The sequence below is a fragment of the Dendrobates tinctorius genome, unplaced genomic scaffold (genome assembly GCF_039654945.1).
Source record: "Dendrobates tinctorius isolate UK_male_01 unplaced genomic scaffold, ASM3965494v1 ptg000051l, whole genome shotgun sequence".
Taxonomy (NCBI): Eukaryota; Metazoa; Chordata; class Amphibia; order Anura; family Dendrobatidae; genus Dendrobates; species Dendrobates tinctorius.
In genome coordinates this window covers 10,379,420-10,401,369 of record NW_027361719.1, presented here as the reverse complement: position 1 = coordinate 10,401,369, position 21,950 = coordinate 10,379,420, and the positions used below count along the sequence as shown (strand labels likewise).

The 21,950-nt window shown below is 46.3% G+C and overlaps 2 protein-coding genes across 3 annotated transcripts in view; one reads left to right on the top strand and one right to left on the bottom strand.

Moving 5' to 3' along the window:
- LOC141091288 (uridylate-specific endoribonuclease D-like) overlaps nucleotides 1-7,201 on the bottom strand; it is a 184,411-nt gene extending 177,210 nt beyond the window's left edge. The window contains exons 1-2 of one of the 2 annotated variants that reach the window (XR_012232472.1): nucleotides 6,991-7,201; nucleotides 5,048-5,701 (exon numbers count right to left, since the gene is read on the bottom strand). The gene's annotated coding sequence lies outside the window, so the exon portion shown is untranslated. Of the gene's footprint in view, nucleotides 1-5,047; nucleotides 5,702-6,990 lie in introns of those variants that run through there. The other variant, XM_073576776.1, reaches the window with a different exon arrangement.
- Nucleotides 7,202-7,396: 195 nt separating this feature from the next.
- Nucleotides 7,397-21,950, top strand: part of TSPAN31 (tetraspanin 31) — a 31,363-nt gene continuing 16,809 nt past the window's right edge. Inside the window, exon 1 of the mRNA XM_073576777.1 lies at nucleotides 7,397-7,531. Within this exon, the coding sequence (XP_073432878.1) occupies nucleotides 7,469-7,531 (63 nt within the window). The 5' untranslated portion in view covers nucleotides 7,397-7,468. The remainder of the gene's footprint in view (nucleotides 7,532-21,950) is intronic.

Sequence of the window (21,950 nt, the reverse complement as noted above, 5' to 3'; positions counted from 1 at the left end):
AGTCACATTGCAAGCGAGTCCAGATGAGAAAACCCCACAGATCGGCCCGGCCTGATAGAATAACATTGCTCCGAGTGCAGGCCAATATGCAGAGGATTGCACTCAGCTGATTATTATGCCAGAGCGAGACACAAAATGTGAAGAGTCACATATTATACAGAGCAGTACTGGCAGGAAATAAGACAAGGGAAGCAGAACTATCAATATGGGAGAGTGATACACAGTTGTGGCCATAAATATTGGGGCAGTTCATAGATAAGGAGGGTGAGGTTTTAGGGTATGTGCACACGTTGCGGATTTCCTGCGGATCCGCAAGTGATTTACAGTACAATGTTATTCTATGAAGAAAAAAAAAAACGCTGTGCACACGCTGCGGAAAAGTCAGCACGGAAACGCAGCGGGTTTTTGTCCACAGCATGTCAATTCTTTGTGCGGATTCCGCAACGTTTTTACACCCATTCCATTATAGGAACCTGCAGGTGTAATAACGCAGGCGAAATCCGCACAAAATCCACATAAAAAACCGCTCGGATTTTGACCTGCGGATTCTGCCAAAAGATGCAGATTCCGCACAGCAATCCGCAACGTGTGCACATGCCCTTATTGTCCTGTGATTTTAGGTCTGATCCAGGGTTGTAAAGTCTCCAAGAGGTCTGAGGAGCACATTCCTTCATTGATGTACAGTTGTGGCCAAAAGTATTGACACCCCTGCAATTCTGTCAGATAATACTCAGTTTCTTCCTGAAAATGATTGCAAACACAAATTCTTTGGTATTATTATCTTCATTTAATTTGTCTTAAATGAAAAAACACAAAAGAGAATGAAGCAAAAAGCAAAACATTGATCATTTCACACAAAACTCCAAAAATGGGCCAGACGGTATTGGCACCCTCAGCCTAATACTTGGTTGCACAACCTTTAGCCAAAATAACTGCGACCAACCGCTTCCGGTAACCATCAATTAGTTTCTTACAATGCTCTGCTGGAATTTTAGACCATTCTTCTTTGGCAAACTGCTCCATGTCCGATATTTGAAGGGTGCCTTCTCCAAACTGCCATTTTTAGATCTCTCCACAGGTGTTCTATGGGATTCAGGTCTGGACTCATTGCTGGCCACCTTAGAAGTCTCCAGTGCTTTCTCTCAAACCATTTTCTATTGCTTTTTGAAGTGTGTTTTGGGTCATTGTCCTGCTGGAAGACCCATAACCTCTGAGGGAGACCCAGTTTTCTCACACTGGGCCCTACATTATGCTGCAAAATTTGTTGGTAGTCTACAGACTTCATAATGCCATGCACACGGTCAAGCAGTCCAGTGCCAGAGGCAGCAAAGCAACCCCAAAACATCAGGGAACCTCCACCATGTTTGACTGTAGGGACCGTGTTCTTTTCTTTGAATGCCTCTTTTTTTCTCCTGTAAACTCTATGTTGATGCCTTTGCCCAAAAAGCTCTACTTTTGTCTCATCTGACCAGAGAACATTCTTCCAAAACGTTTTAGGCTTTTTCAGGTAAGTTTTGGCAAACTCCAGCCTGGTTTTTTTTATGTCTCAGGGTAAGAAGTGGGGTCTTCCTGGGTCTCCTACCATACAGTCCCTTTTCATTCAGACGCCGACAGATAGTACGGGTTGACACTGTTGTACCCTCGGACTGCAGGGCAGCTTGAACTTGTTTGGATGTTAGTCGAGGTTCTTTATCCAACATCCGCACAATCTTGCGTTGAAATCTCTTGTCAATTTTTCTTTTCCGTCCACATCTAGGGAAGTTAGCCACAGTGCCATGGGCTTTAAACTTCTTGATGACACTGCGCACAGTAGACACAGGAACATTCAGGTCTTTGGAGATGGACTTGTAGCCTTGAGATTGCTCATGCTTCCTCACAATTTGGTTTCTCAAGTCCTCAGACAGTTCTTTGGTCTTCTTTCTTTTCTCCATGCTCAATGTGGTACACACAAGGACACAGGACAGAGGTTGAGTCAACTTTAATCCATGTCAACTGGCTGCAAGTGTGATTTAGTTATTGCCAACACCTGTTAGGTGCCACAGGTAAGTTACAGGTGCTGTTAATTACACAAATTAGAGAAGCATCACATGATTTTTCGAACAGTGCCAATACTTTTGTCCACCCTCTTTTTTATGTTTGGTGTGGAATTATATCCAATTTGGCTTTAGGACAATTCTTTTTGTGTTTTTTCATTTAAGACAAATTAAATGAAGATAATAATACCAAAGAATTTGCAATCATTTTCAGGAAGAAACTGAGTATTATCTGACAGAATTGCAGGGGTGTCAATACTTTTGGCCACAACTGTAGCAAGACATAAATCCATGCAACACATTCATTCAAGCTCTGTCACAGGTCGTCATCATTTTGTAAACCATTAGCACCCAAAAAATAAAATGTGAATATTGCCTAACATTACAAAGGTATTTTTCCTCTGGAAAATATGCCATAGCCCAATGATGGCGAACCTATGGCACGCGTGCCAGACAGGGCGCACAGAGCCCTCTCAGCTGGCTTAGCCTCACTGCTCTGGAGCTGCAGCTTCCTTCCTGTCACTTCCTCTCACTTATTGAGTGGCGCGGCCATGGAGCTGAGTGATGTCACTCAGCCGCGGCCTAGCCGCTCAGTGTGTGAGAGGAAGGAAGCTGCCAGCGCGCGGAGAGGTGAGTTTGGCCGGTGGTGTGTGTGACGGGGAGAGGGCCAATGATGGGAGTGATGGGGAGAGGGGAATGATGGGAGTGATGGGGAGAGGGCCAGTGATGTGGAGAAGGCAATGATGGGGTGATGGGGAGGAGGAAATGATGGAGGTGGTGGAACGGGCAATTTCTACATGAAGAGGATCATGATGGGGCATATGTCTGCATCTGGGGCATATTTCTGCATGAATGGGATCATGATGGGGCATATTTCTGCATAAATGGGACCACGATGAGGATTACTACTACAAAAAGGGGATCATGATGGGGCACATTACTACAAGGGGATCATAATCCTCACAAATAACGCCCACTTTAGTGCTGACCTCCAATAGGAGGATGATGCATGCGCTATAAAACAACAGAATCACCTTGTGGTAACCTTAACTTCTAACAAAGACCAGGTGCCACACAATGGTACATCTCAAAAATACAAATTTTATTAAATATACACAATTTATACACAGATTAAAAGAAGGTGCCAGACCAATCCCAAGAAGACCCATAAATTATGGAAGTACAACACCGAAATATTTTGCAAAAGGCATTCCTATATAGCACATTATGGGAAAAAGTAGATTGTGTATACAGGGGGAGCATTAACCACTGTTAAATCGTAAACTGCCTTCAGGCATATGTGATTAAAGGGATAACAACACGTTACCCCAGCGGCACTCCCTCTCATCCAACACTAATAATCCTATATAGTGTGATACACATTATCCCATCAAGCAGGAATGTAAACAGGGAAGGCAGCCACTAGTGAAATAAGGGACCGCCCATAGGCATGTCAATAAGGACTGTAAACTCACTACCCCAGTGCACACTCCCTAACAGTGCTCCTAGCTTCACAATGTAACGCTAGGATACATGGATGTTTGCCATAATAACATACCGCAAAATAGGTGGTGCTTCCCAGGCGTCTCCTATGCCCTGACGCGCGTTTCGCACTGCTTCATCATGGAGGCGTGTCGTACTTCCATAATTTATTGGTCTTCTTGGGATTGGTCTGGCACCTTCTTTTAATCGGTGTATAAATTGTGTATATTTAATAAAATTTGTATTTTTGAGATGTACCATTGTGTGGCACCTGGTCTTTGTTAGAAGTTAAGGTTACCACAAGGTGATTAAGAAGGGGATCATGATGGGGCATATTTCTACAAGAAGGGGATCATGATGGGGCATATTACTACAAGAAGGGGATCATGATGGGGCATATTACTACAAGAAGGGGATCATGATGGGGCATTTGGCACTTCGTCATAAATAATTGGGTTTTAGGTTGCAGTTTGGGCACTCGGTCTCAGAAAGGTTCACCATCACTGCCATAGCCTGTCCCATCAATGGTGACAGCAGCAGTCAAACCCTCAGCGAAAAGCAGCTTATGTATTTTTAAGAAAAAAAAAAATTCTGGACAAATAAAACCCATACAGCTGGTCCAGCTGTACGGGCTCCATGGAAGTGCGGGTGTGGTCTACTGGTAAGGACTTCCCTGCAGATAGTTCCCCCAATAAACCGCAATGTGTGGACACAGCCCGATACAGATCCAACTGCATTTACCTTATTTTTCGGAGAAAAATAAAAAAATATTTTTTCATAAAATGGTGGTGCTTCTTATTATCCATGTGTCTTATTGCTTCCCCGGGGGTGGTGGCTGCGGTGAAGCGGTGTCTCAGGGTCGCTGCTGGAGGAGGCAGGAGTGGGGTGATTCTGCAGGTCGCAGGCAGGGATGAGGGGGTGCTCTGATGTGCAGTGCGCTGGTGCGGGGTCTCCGGCGGTTGCTGGTGTCTCCGGCACTGCCCGGGGCTCTGCCGACATTTTGCGACATGCCAGAGCCCCGATACTTCCACGTTTCCCTGTGCATTTGAAGGACTCCGATAATCTGTCCGCCGCCAGTGATCTCGGGACCAATATCTCGAGAGATGAGATTTCAGCGCTGAGATCTCATCTCTTGAGATCTTGGTCCCAAGATCACAGTCTGTGCATGCGCAGCCCCCAGTGGCGGCCATATTCCCGGAGTCCACAGCATACGCACAAGAAACCATAGAAGTACTGGGGCTATGGCATGTCGCAAAATGTCGGCAGAGTCCCGGGCAGCGCCAGACACCCATACAGCACTGCTAGGCACTGGAGACACCCGCAGCAGCAGCCAGCAACCACCAGGCACCCGGACACCCCCCTCATCCCAGCCTTCGGCCTACACCCACAGTATCGGTAAGGCATGTACGCTTTGTAAGACGCACCCCCATTTTCCCAACTTTAGGGGAAAAAAGTGCGTCTTACAAAGCGAAAAATACGGAACTCCACTAATGTCACACCGAGCTTTATCATTCTAGAAATGAAAATTCAACTCATATCTGTCAATTTTATTACAAGTCAAATAGAACTAAAATATATACATACATACAAATGAATGATAATTCATTGTTTTGATTTCTAAAACGCATTAAGGCACATTAGAGATTAATGACAAAAAAAAAAACATTTTGTACCAAAGTCCCCTGTGCTTTAGCTGCAAAAATTGTATTGTGGTACTTAGAACAAAATTCATTTCTCATTGAATACACTATAGGACACGAGCGAGGGTAATGGGAAGGAGACCTAGGTGGGACCTGTGCCATAGATAACACGTCCTAGGATGACCCAAAAAAAACAAAACAAAAACAAAGCCCTGAAAAAAAAGACAGAGAAGCAAACAGTACAGAGAGTATGCAAAGCAGATACGGTAAAGGTGAGAACTAAATATTGGACAAAGGAAATGAAAAGGTGGTAGGCCCCCTCAGGACCAACCCTAGCAAGCCATGGGAAGAGGGGAGGGTAATTTCAGAGATCTTAGACTCATCTATTGGACATCGGAGGGGCGCTGGGTTACACCTATTTTGGCAGAACACGGATGGTGGAGGCACCAGCACTCCACTTAGTGGAGAGATGACAAATGATGAATTGGCTTCCAAAGAGGTCACTACTGTGGCGGGCACGGTGAAAATGGAGGAAATCCACAACACCTAGAATAAAACAGACATTTTATAAAGAAAATTCCTGCCTAAGTTGTACAAAAAGACATGGCCGCACCTCCCAATATTCATACCTTGATCTAATGCCCATCAGCTAAAATGTACAAAATGAACATGAGGTTATTACTTTACATTCTGATCAGACTGTATAAAGCCCACTACCATATCACAGTGACCAAAACAGTGGATCCCTGGCCTTAAAGTTGAGGCGCTGTGGGCAAGCCTTGGTTGCACGCGACAGCGCAATTCCGTCCCTAGGCACACCCCAAGCACGCAGTCCCGTGCAACCTACACCCACTTCCCCAGGCAGACTCCCAGCATGCAGTCCCATGCAAGCAGCATCACCCTTCTCCCCAGGCAGACCCCCCCTCCAGCATGCACATGCAGCCCCATGCAAGCAACATCACCCCCTCCCTTCTCCCCAGGCAGACCCCCCCTCCAGCATGCACATGCAGCCCCATGCAAGCAACATCACCCCCTCCCTTCTCCCCAGGCAGACCCCCCCTCCTGCATGCACATGCAGCCCCATGCAAGCAACATCACCCCCTCCCTTCTCCCCAGGCAGACCCCCCCTCCAGCATCCAGCCCCATGCAGCCCCATGCAAGCAACATCACCCCCTCCCTTCTCCCCAGGCAGACCCCCCCTCCAGCATCCAGCCCCATGCAAGGAACATCACCCCCTCCCTTCTCCACAGGCAGACCCCCCTCCAGCATCCAGCCCCATGCAAGCAACATCACCCCCTCCCTTCTCCACAGGCAGACCCCCTTCCAGCATCCAGCCCCATGCAAGCAACATCACCCCCTCCCTTCTCCACAGGCAGACCCCCCTCCAGCATCCAGCTCCATGCAAGCAACATCACCCCCTTCCTTCTCCACAGGCAGACCCCCCTCCAGCATCCAGCCCCATGCAAGCATCACCCCCTTCTCCACAAGCAGACCCCCCCTCCAGCATGCACATGCAGCCCCATCACCCCCTTCTCCCCAGGCAGACCCCCCTCCCTCTCCAGTACGCACATGCAGCCCCATGCAAGCAACATCACCCCCTTCTCTCCAGGCAGACCCCCCTCCAGCATGCACATGCAGCCCCATGCAAGCATCACCACCCCCTTCTCCCCAGGCAGACCCCCTCTCCAGCATGCACATGCAGCCCCATGCAACCAACATCACCCCCTTCTCCTCAGGCAGACCCTTCCTCCAGCATTCACATGCAGCCTCATGCAAGCAACATCACCCCCTTCTCCCCAGGCAGACTTTCAGCTCATGCATGAACATCCACTTACCTGATCTGTGACCCCAAAACACTCAAAATCCCGCATAAAATACTCCAAATCCCACCATGACATCCACAGCTTCATTGTCTCTGCTCTGCTCTATGGAGGAAGAGGCGCCGCCTCTTCTGGTCGCATGGCATGACGTCATCAAAGGTCCTTTAACAAACTTGGATTTAGCCTTTATCCAATGCTTTATGTGCACACGTTCTCTATCACAGGAAGTGGCAGGTGTAGCAACATGTCGGATAGTACAGCCTACTTCCGGTGACGTCATCTCTGCGTCGGAAGCTAGTACCTTCCCCGGAAATAGTGATAGGGCTTGCTGCGTGCTATGTAGCCAATGACCGTTCTGCAGAGATTTTCCTAGGGGCGGGGTCTGTGACGTCACCGGCTAGCGGTGAGCAGAGGGGAAAGAGAAGAGTCTTCCCTCTTAAAGAGACATCCCCATTGTTACCGAGTCCCGGGTGTCCCCGGTGTGAGGAGGAGGATGGTGTGCGGCGGCTTCACCTGCTCTAAGAATGCGCTGTGTGCGCTCAACGTGGTTTACATGGTGAGTGCCGTGTGCTGCTCCCGCCTGTACTGCGAGGCTTATCCCAGCGCCTGCCATCCCCTGTGCTGGCGGCATTACCGCGCCTCAGCAATCGGCCTACAGTGAAGTGTGGTGGGAGAAGGGCACAACCCTCAGCCATGTACTAGAACTGCAGGAGTCTGGTCAGCACAGTCACTGACAGCATGTGATGTGTGAATGGAGCCCAACACTGGGATCACTCTGAGCTGGGGCTGCTGCTTATGGGGGTCTCCTAGGATGGAAACCATGTGGCTAAGAGCAGAGAATTGGCACAATAATCTGCCCTGTACCTCCCTATGTAAGGGAAGTGTGCCCCTAAAATGCTAATAATACCACTTATGTATGGTACAGGGCATCCGGCCTCATAAATCATAGCAGTGGTCAGGGCCGTATTTGCCTTTAAGCACTGGAGGGCACGTGCCTAGGGCGGGACTTAGCGGGGAGGTGGCACCTGAGCAAGGGTTTTTTTTTGTCCCCTCGTTCACCCCCCCCCCCCCCCCCAATCATACTCACCTCCTCCTCCAGGCTCCAGCGGTGCCTGCTGCAGCTCCGATGGTCCTGCGCCGATATCTATTCTTCCTGTGTGAGCGTGAGGTACCGCTCATTAAGGTCATGAATATGGACGCCACGCCACTCTCATAGGCGTGGCACCTGTATTCAAGACCTTAATGAGCGGTACCACGTGACCGCACGCTCACACAAACGAGAAGAACTCAAAATACCGGCGCCATGCAGCAGGAGCAGGGACCAGACTGCGCTATGACTCAGGTGAGCTGGATGGAGAATGGGGGCCAAGGGGAATGAGCGCGGGGGGAATGAGCCAGGGGGAGGATGGGGGCCGGGAGGAATGAGCACGGGGGGAATAAGCCATGGGGAGAATGGGAGCCGGGGGAAGACTGAACAGCGGGGAGAGAAATGAGTCGGGGGGGGGGGGGGGGGAGAATGGGGGCCGAGGGGAGACTGAGCAGCAGGGAGAGGAATGGGCCGGGGGGAGAATATGAGCCGGGGGAGAATGGGGGCCGTGGGGAGACTGAGCAGCGGGGTGGAGAATGAGCGCCGGGGGGGGGGGGGAATGAGCTCGGGGGAGAATGGGGGCCGTGGGGAGACTGAGCAGCGGGGTGGAGAATGGGGCCGTGGGGAGACTGAGCAGCGGGGTGGAGAATGGGGCCGTGGGGAGACTGAGCAGCGGGGTGGAGAATGAGCCAGGGGGAGGGGAATGAGCCAGGGGGAGGGAGAATGGGGGCTGGGGGGATGAGCCAGGGGGAGACTGAGCAGCGGGGTGGAGAATGAGCGCTTGGGGGGGGGGGGGGGATGAGCTGAGTGGAGAATGAATGGAGCCTGCACTGGGGAGATGGCTGCACTGGAGAAATAGGTGCAGCAAGGAGATGGCCGCACTGGGGAAATGGGTGCAATGAGGAGATTTGCAAAAAATGCTGATGTGAAAGTAGCCTAAGTGTCTGGATTAGTCATACTCACCAATGGGGGAGACAGCACTAAAAGTGCCTAGGGCAGCATAAACTCTAAATACGGCCCTGGCTGTGGTGTAGATTCTAGTGGTTTAGGTAACATAAAAGCTATATAGTTTGTATGCAAATGAGGGGGATCTGTGGCTCCTTGGGGCGGCCATGAGCTGGGTGCGGTGTTTTGTGCCCTCAATTTGCATCCTGAGCACTGATATGTCTTGATTGACAGCGCCCAGGTGAGCAGTGCATGAACTCAGGTGGCTGCTGTGCTCTTTCACACAGACTCTGCAGCCACACTCGCGTAGTGTAATTGCCGGCTTTCATCAATGGCTCCTGTCTGTAGTACATTACCAATTGGTGTTCGCAGACAGGAACCCAGAGCCAGCAATGTCACTATGTGAGTGTGGCTGCAGTGTCCGTGTGAAGGTGCCATCAAACAAGATGTACCAGTGCTCAGGATGCAAATTAAAGGGACAAAACGGTGCACTTGGCTCTAGGCGACACTTATGGTGCACTGAAGCCTCCTCATTTGCATAACAAAAATGTGTAATTTTCTGGCCAAGTCCATCACTTACATGTCTAAGGGGCTTAGTCAGTGTTTTGGGGGTGATTGTCACTTTAATCTCCAACTCTGGCAGTCCCACCAGTTTCTGCTTATTTCCCGCAGTGATTACATCACTCATATGACCACTGCTGCCAATTGCTGGCCTCAGTGGTGATGCTTACCGATCACTGACTAGTAAGGTCAGTGATTGGCTGCACTGGTCATGTGAATTACGGTATGTAGAGACCGGTGAGTTGCTGATCGTGTGTGTTGCCAGCACTGGCCATTTTTATGTGACGTGCCTGGGTCTATCTAGTGAAAGCCTCGGGGCTGTCTCATGAGGTTCTCCAATCATTTTACTTATGTTCTAAGAAAAGAAGGTTAAACCTACTAAGAGTTTATTATTCAACTCATGGCAGAATGCTATAAGTGTATGGGGCATCTTCTTTCTGCTTTTAATTTATTCCAATAGACACCTTTTAATCGTTTCAGCTATCACAGATGTTTCCAGAATTGACATGATGCTTATTTTCTTCCTTTGCACCTCATGTACAAGGTATAAAGGGAATTTTCCCACACAAATTATTTTCAATTGCCCCAGGATTTGGGTAATAATTTGAAACTAAGAAAACAAATCTTGTACTCTCCTCCCAGACAGGCTCAGCGCCTTCACACCTTGTACTGTGTATCCAAGGACGTCGGCATCTAGAGTTGCTGGAGTCCTGGTTTTAGCGTTCCCGTAACGCCCCGTCCACAATTGGCCAGTATCTAATGGCACGTTTCCACTACAGAAGTTAATGATGGCTTCCGTGCACAGTCTGCTGTTTGCTGTGTGGACCTTGAGTGTAACCCTTTTTCTTATTAGTATCCTCTCCGGACAGACAGGATCGATGTGACTTGGCGACTTCACATTTCTAGAACACGCCTGCATCCGTCTCATTTCACAGATCCCTGGCAGGAGCTTCTATATTGAGCATTTTCCCTCCAAGGTCTTGGCCATATTGCTATTATCAGAGCGTGTTCGCGCATGTCCTGTGGAAGAGGAGCTTCAGTATCGTGCACTCTTATGTGTATTTGCATGTTCGCACACGTTATGGAGGAACCTATTAGGTAATAAGAGAATTAAAGGATCTGTAATCCCAAAAATGAATGATTAAATTAAGCAAGAAATATCATCCTCCTCTGTTAGTCTGCAGCTTCTTCTGCAAGATCATGAATCAGTCTTGTAGAAATGTCCTCTTGGCTGAAAGGGCAGGACTTGGTAATTTATGTTCCATTCTTTTGCACGGGCACTGCCTACTGAATGATACTATAGCCTAATTTACAAATAGAGGCAGGGTTCCTTGTTTCGCCAAAGTACTGGAGTCTTCTGAGGTCTCGTGTGATGTCATGTAAGGGAAGACACCGCTATTTAAGTCAGAGCAGTGTCGGTACTCACTCCTTCCTTAATTGATATAAAATGTGAGAATTTTTAAGTTGCGTCAGTCAATAGGTTTTTGCTATGTAATCTGACAAAAGCACAAGGTACGGCCAGAGTCCCTGATTCCAGGGATGTGTCGCTTAGATTACTGGATGCAGCAGTTGTGACAGCTCGGCACCAGAGGGAACTGATTCTATGATTTTGAGCCCTTTATAACCCTGCCCACCCCTTTTGATTAGCAGCTCCTGCTGAAGTCTTCTGGGTATGCGCAGTTCGCCTCAAAAGCCAGGAGGCGTGCATCCAGCTACAGAGAGGGGCAGTGACTCTGCCAAAGTGAGCGGCGCGCCTGCTTGAGATTTGCATGAGCGGTGATGACTCCGCTGTTGCAAATCATATTATCATGTCCACAGAGGTGTGATAACATGGAAGGAGGGCTGACTAATGTGGAGTAACTAGCACCCCATGGACAAGTCAAAGCCCTAATTAGCATAAGAAACAAGGACATTATAAATGCTTTTTTTGAACATTTTACTTAACTGGATTGCATTATACAGGGCCGGTTAGGCAGGGAGTTAAATCATACATAGGTGAAAGCTGCTGGGTTGGAGGGCATGGGGGAATTGACAGGTTCCCTTTAATGAGATGCAAATTATGACAAAACTTAAAAAAAAAAAAAAAAAAACCTCTCGCTTTATTCAGTATGAAATATTGAGCATCAGGCACAGAAATTCCTGCACATACACGCCTTGGCTGCTTTCAGTGAGGTTATTGTTATCTGAGAAACATTCTGCCACGTGGAATGCACTTGGCCAAATCATCAAGATCCGCTGCTGGCAGCTCCATTTACAATTGCTGACCAAGGACATCCAAAATGTGCTTAATGGGAAGTAAGTCTGGAGATGCTGGTACCACGTTCAGGCCACGCAGGCTGCTCACGGGAGCACAAATAGCATGTGGCCTGGAGTTGTGTTGAAAAATGGATTGTAAGACACTTTCTAGAAGTGGTCGTACCACTGACTCCACCACCAATTCAATGTAATACAGAACTCTTGGTGTACCTGGAATGAAGGTGAGAGTGAGATGGCTTCCATACAATATGCCACCTCGGACCATAGTCCTGAGAATAGGACTGGGGCGCTAATAGTTGATACTGAATAAATGGTTATATTTTGGGGAAAAAAAAAGTTCTCATCATTTGCATATTAATGTATCAATCCACAATTTCATTGTTGCGTATTTTATATATATATATATGTAGTAAAGCAATTATGATAGTCTGGGTGCTTGGAGTAGGGTACAAACACAACACTGCATCCACAGAAAACTGTTCACTCCAAATAATAGCGCAAGACGGGGTGTAATCTCCGTGCGCTCCTGCATTCTTGTGTCGTGGCTGGAACAGTGTGATGGTCTCAGGAAAGTCCTGTGACCGGAAAACTTTATGGATTGTTTAAAAGCTATGTACACCTTCACACAGAATTATATTTGCTTCCTAAATGCAAAGTTGGGCAACTTTGTAAATCGTGTTCATTATAAGTTTGTTTTGCTGCTGCAAAGTGTCCTTGCAGAAGTGGTCACAGATCTCCTGATTGCTCTCTGCTCTCCCTCTCCTTTATCTCAGTATAAGTGATGGCAACAGGGAGGGTATTTTACATGGATTTCCACAATGTAGACAGCATGTGCCATCTCAGGGATGGCACATCCAGCATGGTATAGATAGCTAGGGAACCACAAGACAAGAAATAAGTGCAGGATAGAAGCTTTGCTGCTATGAGCGCATGAACACAGCAACACCCTGGCCATGCGCTCACCTAACATCCAGCCTTTATTACTGGGAGAAACGCTCTCATAACAGTAAAATCTGAAACTGGGATCAGGCAGGAACTGCATATCAGAATGAATAAAGAAATGAAAATTTGTAACCTATGTAGAAAACAAATATAAGGTTAAGTTTTTTTTTTCGTGCTTAAGGTGTCCATGGATTTTTTTTTTTTTTTTTTTCCAAAAGGGCAAATAAAATCCAAGTCTTACATTAGTTATTAGAAGAGTGTGAGGCTTCCTCCATATAATGTCTCACATCTATAAGGCTTGATACACGGGGCTGTGTGACCGATCCATGAGAAGAGCATGATATTGTGCAAAATAGTGACTGTTCACTTACAGTGAAATGAAAACCCTGTGTAGAGGGCAAATCTGTTGTAATAAAATGTGCATGCTATATGGAAATTGTGCATGGACTTCTGTGTTAGGGGTTGTTTGGTTGCTGTGTTTCATTTTAAAAGTTGACTGCATTACACACGGTTCATAGCACATGCCGTGCTCAGAATAAATGAGTACACCCCCTTTGTAAAGTATGATTTTAATCAATATCTCACTGAACACAAGAACAATGTCCCACATTTTGACAAGACTGAATTTCATAGAATATTTTTTTTAACCCGTAACATGAAAGTAAGGGTTAATAATATAACATTCATTACAAAATCTTCAGTTTTACGCCAAATTGGTTTATGCAAAAATGAATACATTCCACATCAAAAACTAATTTAGAATTTTGTATGACCCAAATGATTTTTAAGGACCGCACCAAGTCTTCCAGGCACCGAATGAACAAGTTGGTGAATATTGCAGCATGTATCATTTTCCATTCTTCAAGGACGATCTATTCTGGAGGCTGGATGGTAAGAAATTAACAACTTGCCTCTTCAGAATTCCTTATGTATTTCGATTGAGTTGAGTTCAGAAGACATTTGGCCACTGAATCACATCTTCTCAGTGGCGTGTGCCTCTGTGCCACTCACCAGAATGTTGCTGCCGTTCTGGGATTGGAGTAACATTTCGTGTGTAACTATGAATTTGGTATCTGGGCGCTGCCACACCCCATTCCACTTGTGCTGTGCCCACTTTGGTGATGCTCACCGGGATTGGTGTAAAAAAAAAAAAAAACACAAGTCGCGACATTTTTGTGCAGCTTCACATTGTGCAAAACAAAATGCTACATTTGATAGTGTGATTTTTTTTTTTTTTTTTTTTATGCCAGAAAACTGGCATTAACTCTTTGAATCAGTTCCGTATTGTGCAAGAGTTGTCAGCGAAAAAAGTGTCGGGTTCCTGCCTGGTTTTTACATTTGGCTTGTCGAGCAGCCGTCTGGCATTACACTTTTAGCAGAACCTGTCGCCTTTCTTCCTCTATGAAACTGAGGGCAGTGTACCGGGGCTTCAAAAACTAAAGTCGTGAGGTTTCCAGCCTAAGAGGGGAAACATGTCAAAACCACAGTGTTGTGCTCAAATATGGAAATAAATTCTAGCCACCTCCTCTCGGCTCATAACGTTTTTGACAAGTGTCTGTAGTTGATTGTGGCAGTCACCCGGGGGTTCAGCCATTGCCTCTCAAGAATACTGGCACATGACTGCTGATGGGCAGTAACATTGTTGTCGTGGCTCTCATCATGCCTTGCTCCTCACATAAGAGAAGTCTCTGCCACTTGTTAGTGAGGGCATGGGGGGGGGATTTGGTAGGAAAATGTTTCAGTCTGAAGCCTCAATCATACGTGTCTTTCATCTACTTGTTCTATCTGGTAGTTGCATGGGCAGAACATGCACCCATTATACTCTATTTGGCTGTTCAAATGCCTTTTTCTTTTTTTTTTTTTTTTTTTTAATCAATGTCATAGATGAAAAAGTACCAATTCAAATATATGAATCTGGGAAAATCACGGACAGCACACGAATGGCAGCAACGTACTGTCCATGATTAACATTGTAGTGATTAGGAGAAGCTTTGTAACTTTATTTACTTCTCCATACGAAACACTGACTGTACGGGCTGCCGCAGGGACCCGACTCTGGCTGAACGGGCTGCCAAAGGAACCTAACACTGGCTGTACGGGCTGCCACAGGGACCCGACTCTGGCTGTACGGGCTGCCGCAGGGACCCGACTCTGGCTGTACGGGCTGCCAAAGGAACCTAACACTGGCTGTACGGGTTGCCGCAGGGACCCGACTCTGGCTGTACGGGTTGCCGCAGGGACCCGACTCTGGCTGTACGGGCTGCCAAAGGGACCCGACTCTGGCTGTACGGGCTGCCAAAGGGACCCGACTCTGGCTGTACGGGCTGCCAAAGGGACCCGACTCTGGCTGTACGGGCTGCCAAAGGGACCCGACTCTGGCTGTACGGGCTGCCAAAGGGACCCGACTCTGGCTGTACGGGCTGCCAAAGGAACCTAACACTGGCTGTACGGGCTGCCAAAGGAACCCGACTCTGGCTGTACGGGCTGCCGCAGCGACCCGACTCTGGCTGTACAGGCTGCCGCAGGGACCCGACTCTGGCTGTACAGGCTGCCAAAGGAACCTAACACTGGCTGTACAGGCTGCCGCAGGGACCCGACTCTGGCTGTACAGGCTGCCAAAGGAACCTAACACTGGCTGTACGGGCTGCCGCAGGGACCCGACTCTGGCTGTACAGGCTGCCAAAGGAACCTAACACTGGCTGTACGGGCTGCCGCAGGGACCCGACTCTGGCTGTACAGGCTGCCGCAGGGACCCGACTCTGGCTGTACGGGTTGCCAAAGGAACCTAACACTGGCTCTACGGGCTGCCACAGGGACCTGACTCTGGCTGTACAGGCTACCAAAGGAACCTAACACTGGCTCTACGGGCTGCCACAGGGACCCGACTCTGGCTGTACGGGTTGCCGCAGGGACCCGACTCTGGCTGGACGGGCTGCCGCAGGGACCCGACACTGATGGCATTTGCACTATTGTTTTGCATATGTGAAAAATAATGGCTGTCAGTGTATGGTCATCTGTATACCTGTATTGTCCATGCTGGCTTGTGCAGGACACTAATGAAGATTATCTTTTTCAGATAAAATGAGCACTTTTGTGCACCAACTCTTTTCTTGTGACTTGTCTTAATGCTAGTCATTAGAAGGGGCACCTCCGAGCATCATTCTTTTTCAGCTCATGTGCCCCGCAGGATACGGATTAGACCAGTGCATGTAAATGGCAGGCAGCACTGTGCCAGTGGGGTACACAGAGCTGCCCACTGTGGGGCACACAGAGCTGCACACTGAGCCAGTCACATCCACTGCTTATGGAGGTTAGTTACTTGTCTGACTAATTTGGTGATGGTGTGCACTCGGCCTCATTTGAGAGAGTCTCCGTGGACACGATCATATCTCTGCTTAAAGGGGTTGTATTAAGTTTGGAAGTTATCCCAAAGGATAGGGGATTACTTAATAGTTAATAGGGGTCTGACCGCTGAGACACCCACAAATCCTGAGAACCGGGGCTCCAAAGAACCCATATGAATAGAGTTGTGGTCGATCATGTACATCCCCGCTCCATTCATTGTGTATGGGACCACTGGACTCGGCATGTCTCCTGCACCTCCCATTAAAGTGAACCTGCGGCAGGATTTTGCTAAGTAAACAGATTGGCACTGTTACACTGATAACAATGATACCTTGGTTGATGAAATCCATCTTGTGGTTGTTGTTAATCTGCATTCAGGTGATGAGATTCTGGTGCTCCGGGGCGGACTGAAGAGTCAGTCACCTTTTATTTAAGCCCATAAGGAGGATGATGAGGCAAGTTCTATCTGTCGTTTCAACGTATTGCACTCATCTCCTTGTTACTCTATAGGATCAAAGATCAGATTGTTGTTTTTTTGTTCATTTTTCCTTTGGACAGAGATTTTCCGAGGGGAAAAAAAATGCTGCATGTCTGAGTCTGATCCATTATGCAGATCGCACTCAGCCATGCAAGTCAAAGAGTGTGTGGGAAACCATATGACTGCACTCAGATGACATCGGAGTTCAGTCCGATTTGCACAGACTGGCAGAATGGAGAAGATGGTGACTTTTTTTTTTCCTCCATCTTCTCGTCTGAGAGCATCGATCGATTACACTGTGATTTGCATAATCGACCCTATTTTCTTGGATGGAAGAATTTCTGGTCGTCTGCATGTAACCTAAAGATGAATGCACACGACCCCATATTTTCTGGTTTTGGAAGTCGGCTCCTTGAAGTGAATGGACAACTTGTAGTGCTGGAATACAGCAGCCATGTTTTTGTGCAGCATTAGGAGTCTCTACATGCCAAACTGAGTAAGGGGCACTTCTTGCTCTGTCCACAACCTCTGCTGCATTAGTGTTTGGTTTGGTTTCTGCACTGTGTGACTTTTGTCCTTTGTGCTGGCTCTTTGGCAGTGTCACCAGTTCATTCACTGCCTTTTATCTGGCCGACCCGGCAGGTACTAGAATGTGACCTTGACTCTGTTTTTCCACTTTTTTCAACAGACAGGGAAAAAGTACAAACCGCCCGTGATTTCTGTTTTCAAGAGGAACCCAACCTGATCCAGAATCTGTGTGTTCTGTATTTCTTTACTGATTTTGTGTAATCTGCTAAATGCAATATTGTAAGAGCAGATGCTGTACGATGTCCCCCCATCCGTGGAGCGGAGTATGGTCAGGCTGACCTCACATTCTATATGTAAAGCAGATGACACTCAGCCAATTTTCTGCTCAGTGAGTCCTCCATTGATGGGTCGCCTCTCTCCTAAGGGTACTTTCAAATTGCGCTTCTTTCCACGTTCATGGGTCTCGTTGGGTCCTGTGTCCAGGCCACCCCAAACCGTAAAATGGGATTTGGACATATGCGCCGGCAGGGTCATAGACTATATAATGGTGCCTGCTGTGCATCATTTTCGGGCGTATAGAACTACTGGAGATAGACACCAAGACGCTGTCCACTGCAATGTGAGAGCAACATAAATTGTGTTATACCGGAGATGAAAGGGAATCTGTCAGCAGGTTTTTGCTATGTAATCTGAACACAGCAGGAGAGAGAGGCGGAGTCACAGACTTGAACATTGTGTTATTTATTACCCTGTGTGGTGGGGTTTACTTATAGTGAAGGTTTTATCACCTTGTCATTAGCATTGCTGGACTACACTAGTCTGACCACGCCCCCTGGTGTGGGCGGGGTTAGCTTTCTCAGCCCTGCTACATATTGCATCTAAAAACTCACACTTCTTTACCCAGTAAACTAAGTGATACAGCTCTGCAATCAGGGACTCTTCCTACATTACACTGCTCTCAGATGAGGTAGAAAAAAACTTCTGATTCCATTTAACCCTGTCCTGACAATCATGCGGGCACAGGAGCCAGCAGCATGGTCTAAAAGGTGACCTTGTCAGTGATGCACTGACAAGTATAATGCAGTGCTGGTGCATTGCAGTGCCTAAGGGTATGGGCAGTCGATCTGGATCTGGCAGCACTTTGAACGCAGCGCATGTTCTGTGTCCAAAGCACTGCTGTCTATTGAATTCAGGTGAATCCGCATGTGTTCACTGAACCGTGCGGATTCACCACGCCCAACAGATACTATGGGTGAAATTTGTCTTGTGGGAGACTAGCATCTCCGCAAGAGAGATTAACATGCTGGAAAGACGCAACACTTGTCTGTCTCCACGAGTGACCCGCGGGCGTTTGTGGATGCAAAGTGGACATGGAATTTCTTGAAATCCCATCCACTATGCTGTAACAAATACACGGCGTCCAACCCGCAGCGTTTACTGATTGTGTGCTCATATCCTTATACCAACGATCAGAGTAAAAAAAAAATATTAAAGTCCCACAGAGGGGCAAAGTGAAAAAAGAGTGTTTTGTTTTTTTTTGGTTTTTTTTATTAAACAAATATTTCTTTTAATTATATAATGAAGAACAAAAAAAGAGAAAAAATATACCGATAAATACTTATGTAAAACAAAAATAAACTAAAAAGAAAAGTACACATTTGGCATCACTGCGTTCCGGAACAACTCGACCTTTTAAAACCGTCACACTCGTTAACCCCTTCAGTGAACACCATAAAAAATAAAGAAAAAAAACAGTGACAAAAACCACAATAAGTGGATAGACGATTGTAAATTAAAAATGGTATCACTGAAAACGTTATCTTATCCCACAAAGAACAGAGCTGTATAGCAGCTTATCAGCAGAGAAATAAAAAAGTTATAGCTCTATAGTTTTTGTGTAAAAGCAGCAAAGCATAAAAAAAAACGTAAATATGGAATCGCCTTAATCGTACGGACTCGGTGAATAAAGTTACCTGTTTTTGTTAATTCTGTCTCCCAAAAATCAGAATAGAAAGCGATTTAAAAAAAAAGTGATGTGCCCCAAAATGATACCAATAAAAATGTCAACTCGTCCTGCAAAAACAAACCTTCACATGACTGTCAGCAAAAACATAGAAAAATTATAGTTCTTAAAATACTTTTTAACAAAAAAAAGCGCATTTTAGAGTGTGATAATAGACAAACCTAAAAAACTGTATAAATCTGGTATCGCTGTAATCGCACTGACCTGAAGATTAAAGTCGCCTAATCACTTATACCGCACAAGGAATGTTGTGAAAAATATATGAATCCAACTCTTGACCTGCTGTTGATTTGTTCATTCTGTTTCCCTAAGATTGCAATAAAGCTCGGTCCACAGTTATCCTGCGTTCTACTCTGAGTGCTTAACCAGGGTTTCCATGTAAATCTCTGAAATACGTGATTCAGACAGAATCCCTGGCGGAAGATTCCCTATAGTGAGGCAGATGGAAGCGCTGTGGACGCCATAGGACCTGTGAACTGGTGGTGTCCATCTTTTTAAGTGTGCATTAGGGTGACCGGATCTCATATGGGGGGGGAAAAATGTCAGAATCTTGTTCGTCTGGACCCCACAAAACGATTCCCCTTTCCAGATATTGAGAGAGCCAAAATTTGAGCTCGATCATACGACGTTAACCTGTGCCGCTCGTCGCTCAAAGTTTGAAAAAATCCAAATTGAGGTATTTTAAGATTTAGGTATTTTGCATAGTCTGTTGGACTATAAAGAATGTGACAACAACATTGCAGAAATAGCCCTGACCAAATTTTCGAACCATTTGTGGTATTTGAATGCAGAGTTGGTGGGATTATCGTTTTTTGATCCCACCATTACAGACAATGAAAAGTTGTTAATGGCTAATAAACTGCTCAGTAGCACAGATGAACCATCAGAGCACGCTAACCTACATGAGTTGATAATTTTACATAGTTATCTAATCTATTCTAGAGCTTTTGTTAAAGTAGTTTTTGAAACGTCAGAATATAATGCTCGGCATTTGCTTACAACTTGCAGGACATATTGCTTTTGTTCTTCATCTTTTGTCAGAAGGTCGTTAAAGTCGGTTACTTCCTACCTCTTTTAATTTTTCTTTCCTAACTTTTGGATTTACAACCCTAGCGTGCTCTGATGGTTCATCTGTGCTACTGAGCAATTTATTACGGGTTAACGTCGTTTGATCGAGCTCAAATTTTGGCTATCTCAATATCTGGAAAGGGGAATCGTTTTGTGGGGTCCAGATGGACAAAATTCCGACATCGATTTTTTGCGGTCACCCTAGTGTGCATAAAAGCTTGGTCGGCCACAGTCTTTTGCACCTCTGTAAAGAAGAACACTGCTGAACAGAGGCCATACCGAGTCCATAGTAACTCTGCTGCCTCATTATGATGACTGGATCCCTCGGGGGTTTCATCTGAATCACGTTCGGAGCTTTAGATGGAAACCCCAATATAAGTGCTCATCATAGAGCACAGGATAAATATGTTCCCAGTCAAAGCTTCAAATCAATCCACAAAAAAAGCAAGTTCCCTTAGGTTAGTAATCTGTCAGTGGAATTATAGGGGGCTTCCATGTTACTGGTAGCACAAAGGCTTTGTAAAAGCCCCAAAAGAAATCCAGCATATTCTGCACTCCCAAATGCCCCCCTCCCTTCTGAACCTCACATAATGCTTAAATCACATGTTGGCATTTCTGTAGCAATGAGAGCCATCTTAATTTTTGGGTGCATGTCTCCAGAAGCACGAGCTGGACACTGGAATGTACTGGGCACTACAATGGCATATTTGCAGTATTCACTCGGCAACATCCACTGCTGCTTGTTTCTGGAAAATGCCTATGAAGTCAAAATCGTCACTACACCTGTAGATAAATACCTATAGGGGTGTAATTTACAATATGTGGTAATTTGAGGAGGGATTCTGCTCTTCTGGCACCTAGAGGCTCTGTATATGGAGTCTGGAAACTAATTGTTCTCCAAGAGTCAGCGCTTTTTCCATCTAGAGTCCCGCTGTGTGGCTAAGCAGTACTGTACAGCCACATATGGGGTATCGCCACAGTCAGCAGAAATTAGTGTGACAAATTTTGGTTCAATGTTTACCCATTTCCCCTTGTGAAAATGTAAAAATGTCATTTATGGGGGGTTCCACTGTTCTGGCACCTCAGGGGTTCTGCCAATGTGACATGGCACCCTCAAACTATTCTAGTAAAGTCTGAACTTCACTATGGCACTTTTTCCCTTCTGATCTTTGCACTGTGCTTCAAAAGTAGTTTTTGAACACATATCGGTAATGGCGTACTCAGGAGGAATTGCCTAACAAACTGTACCTTTTATTTTCTCCTATTATCAATTTTGAAAATTAAAAACATTTTAGTGGAAAAAAATGGTAATTTTCTGTTGACTCATCACAATGTTATACAATTCTTTGAATCGCCTGAGGGTTAAAAATGCTCCCTGCATCCATAGATAAATTCCTCGAGAGGTGTAGATTCCAAAATGGACTCACTTGTGGGGGTTTCTGATGCTTTGGCATGTGAAGAACCCTTCAAACTTGACATGGCATCCGCAATCTATTTCAGCCAAAATTGCATTCCAGAATTCAATCGGCTCGCCTTCCCTTCCGGGCTCTGCCGTGTTCCCAAACAGTAGTTTTCCACCACTTATGGGTTATTGGCGTACTCAGGAGAAATTGCACAACAAGTTGTATGGTCCGTTTTCTCCTGTTACCCTTGTGAAAATGAAAAATTTAGGGGTAAACAACGTTTTTGTGGTAAAAAGTAAAATTTTCATTTTTTTTCCTTCCACATTTAATTCCTGTGAA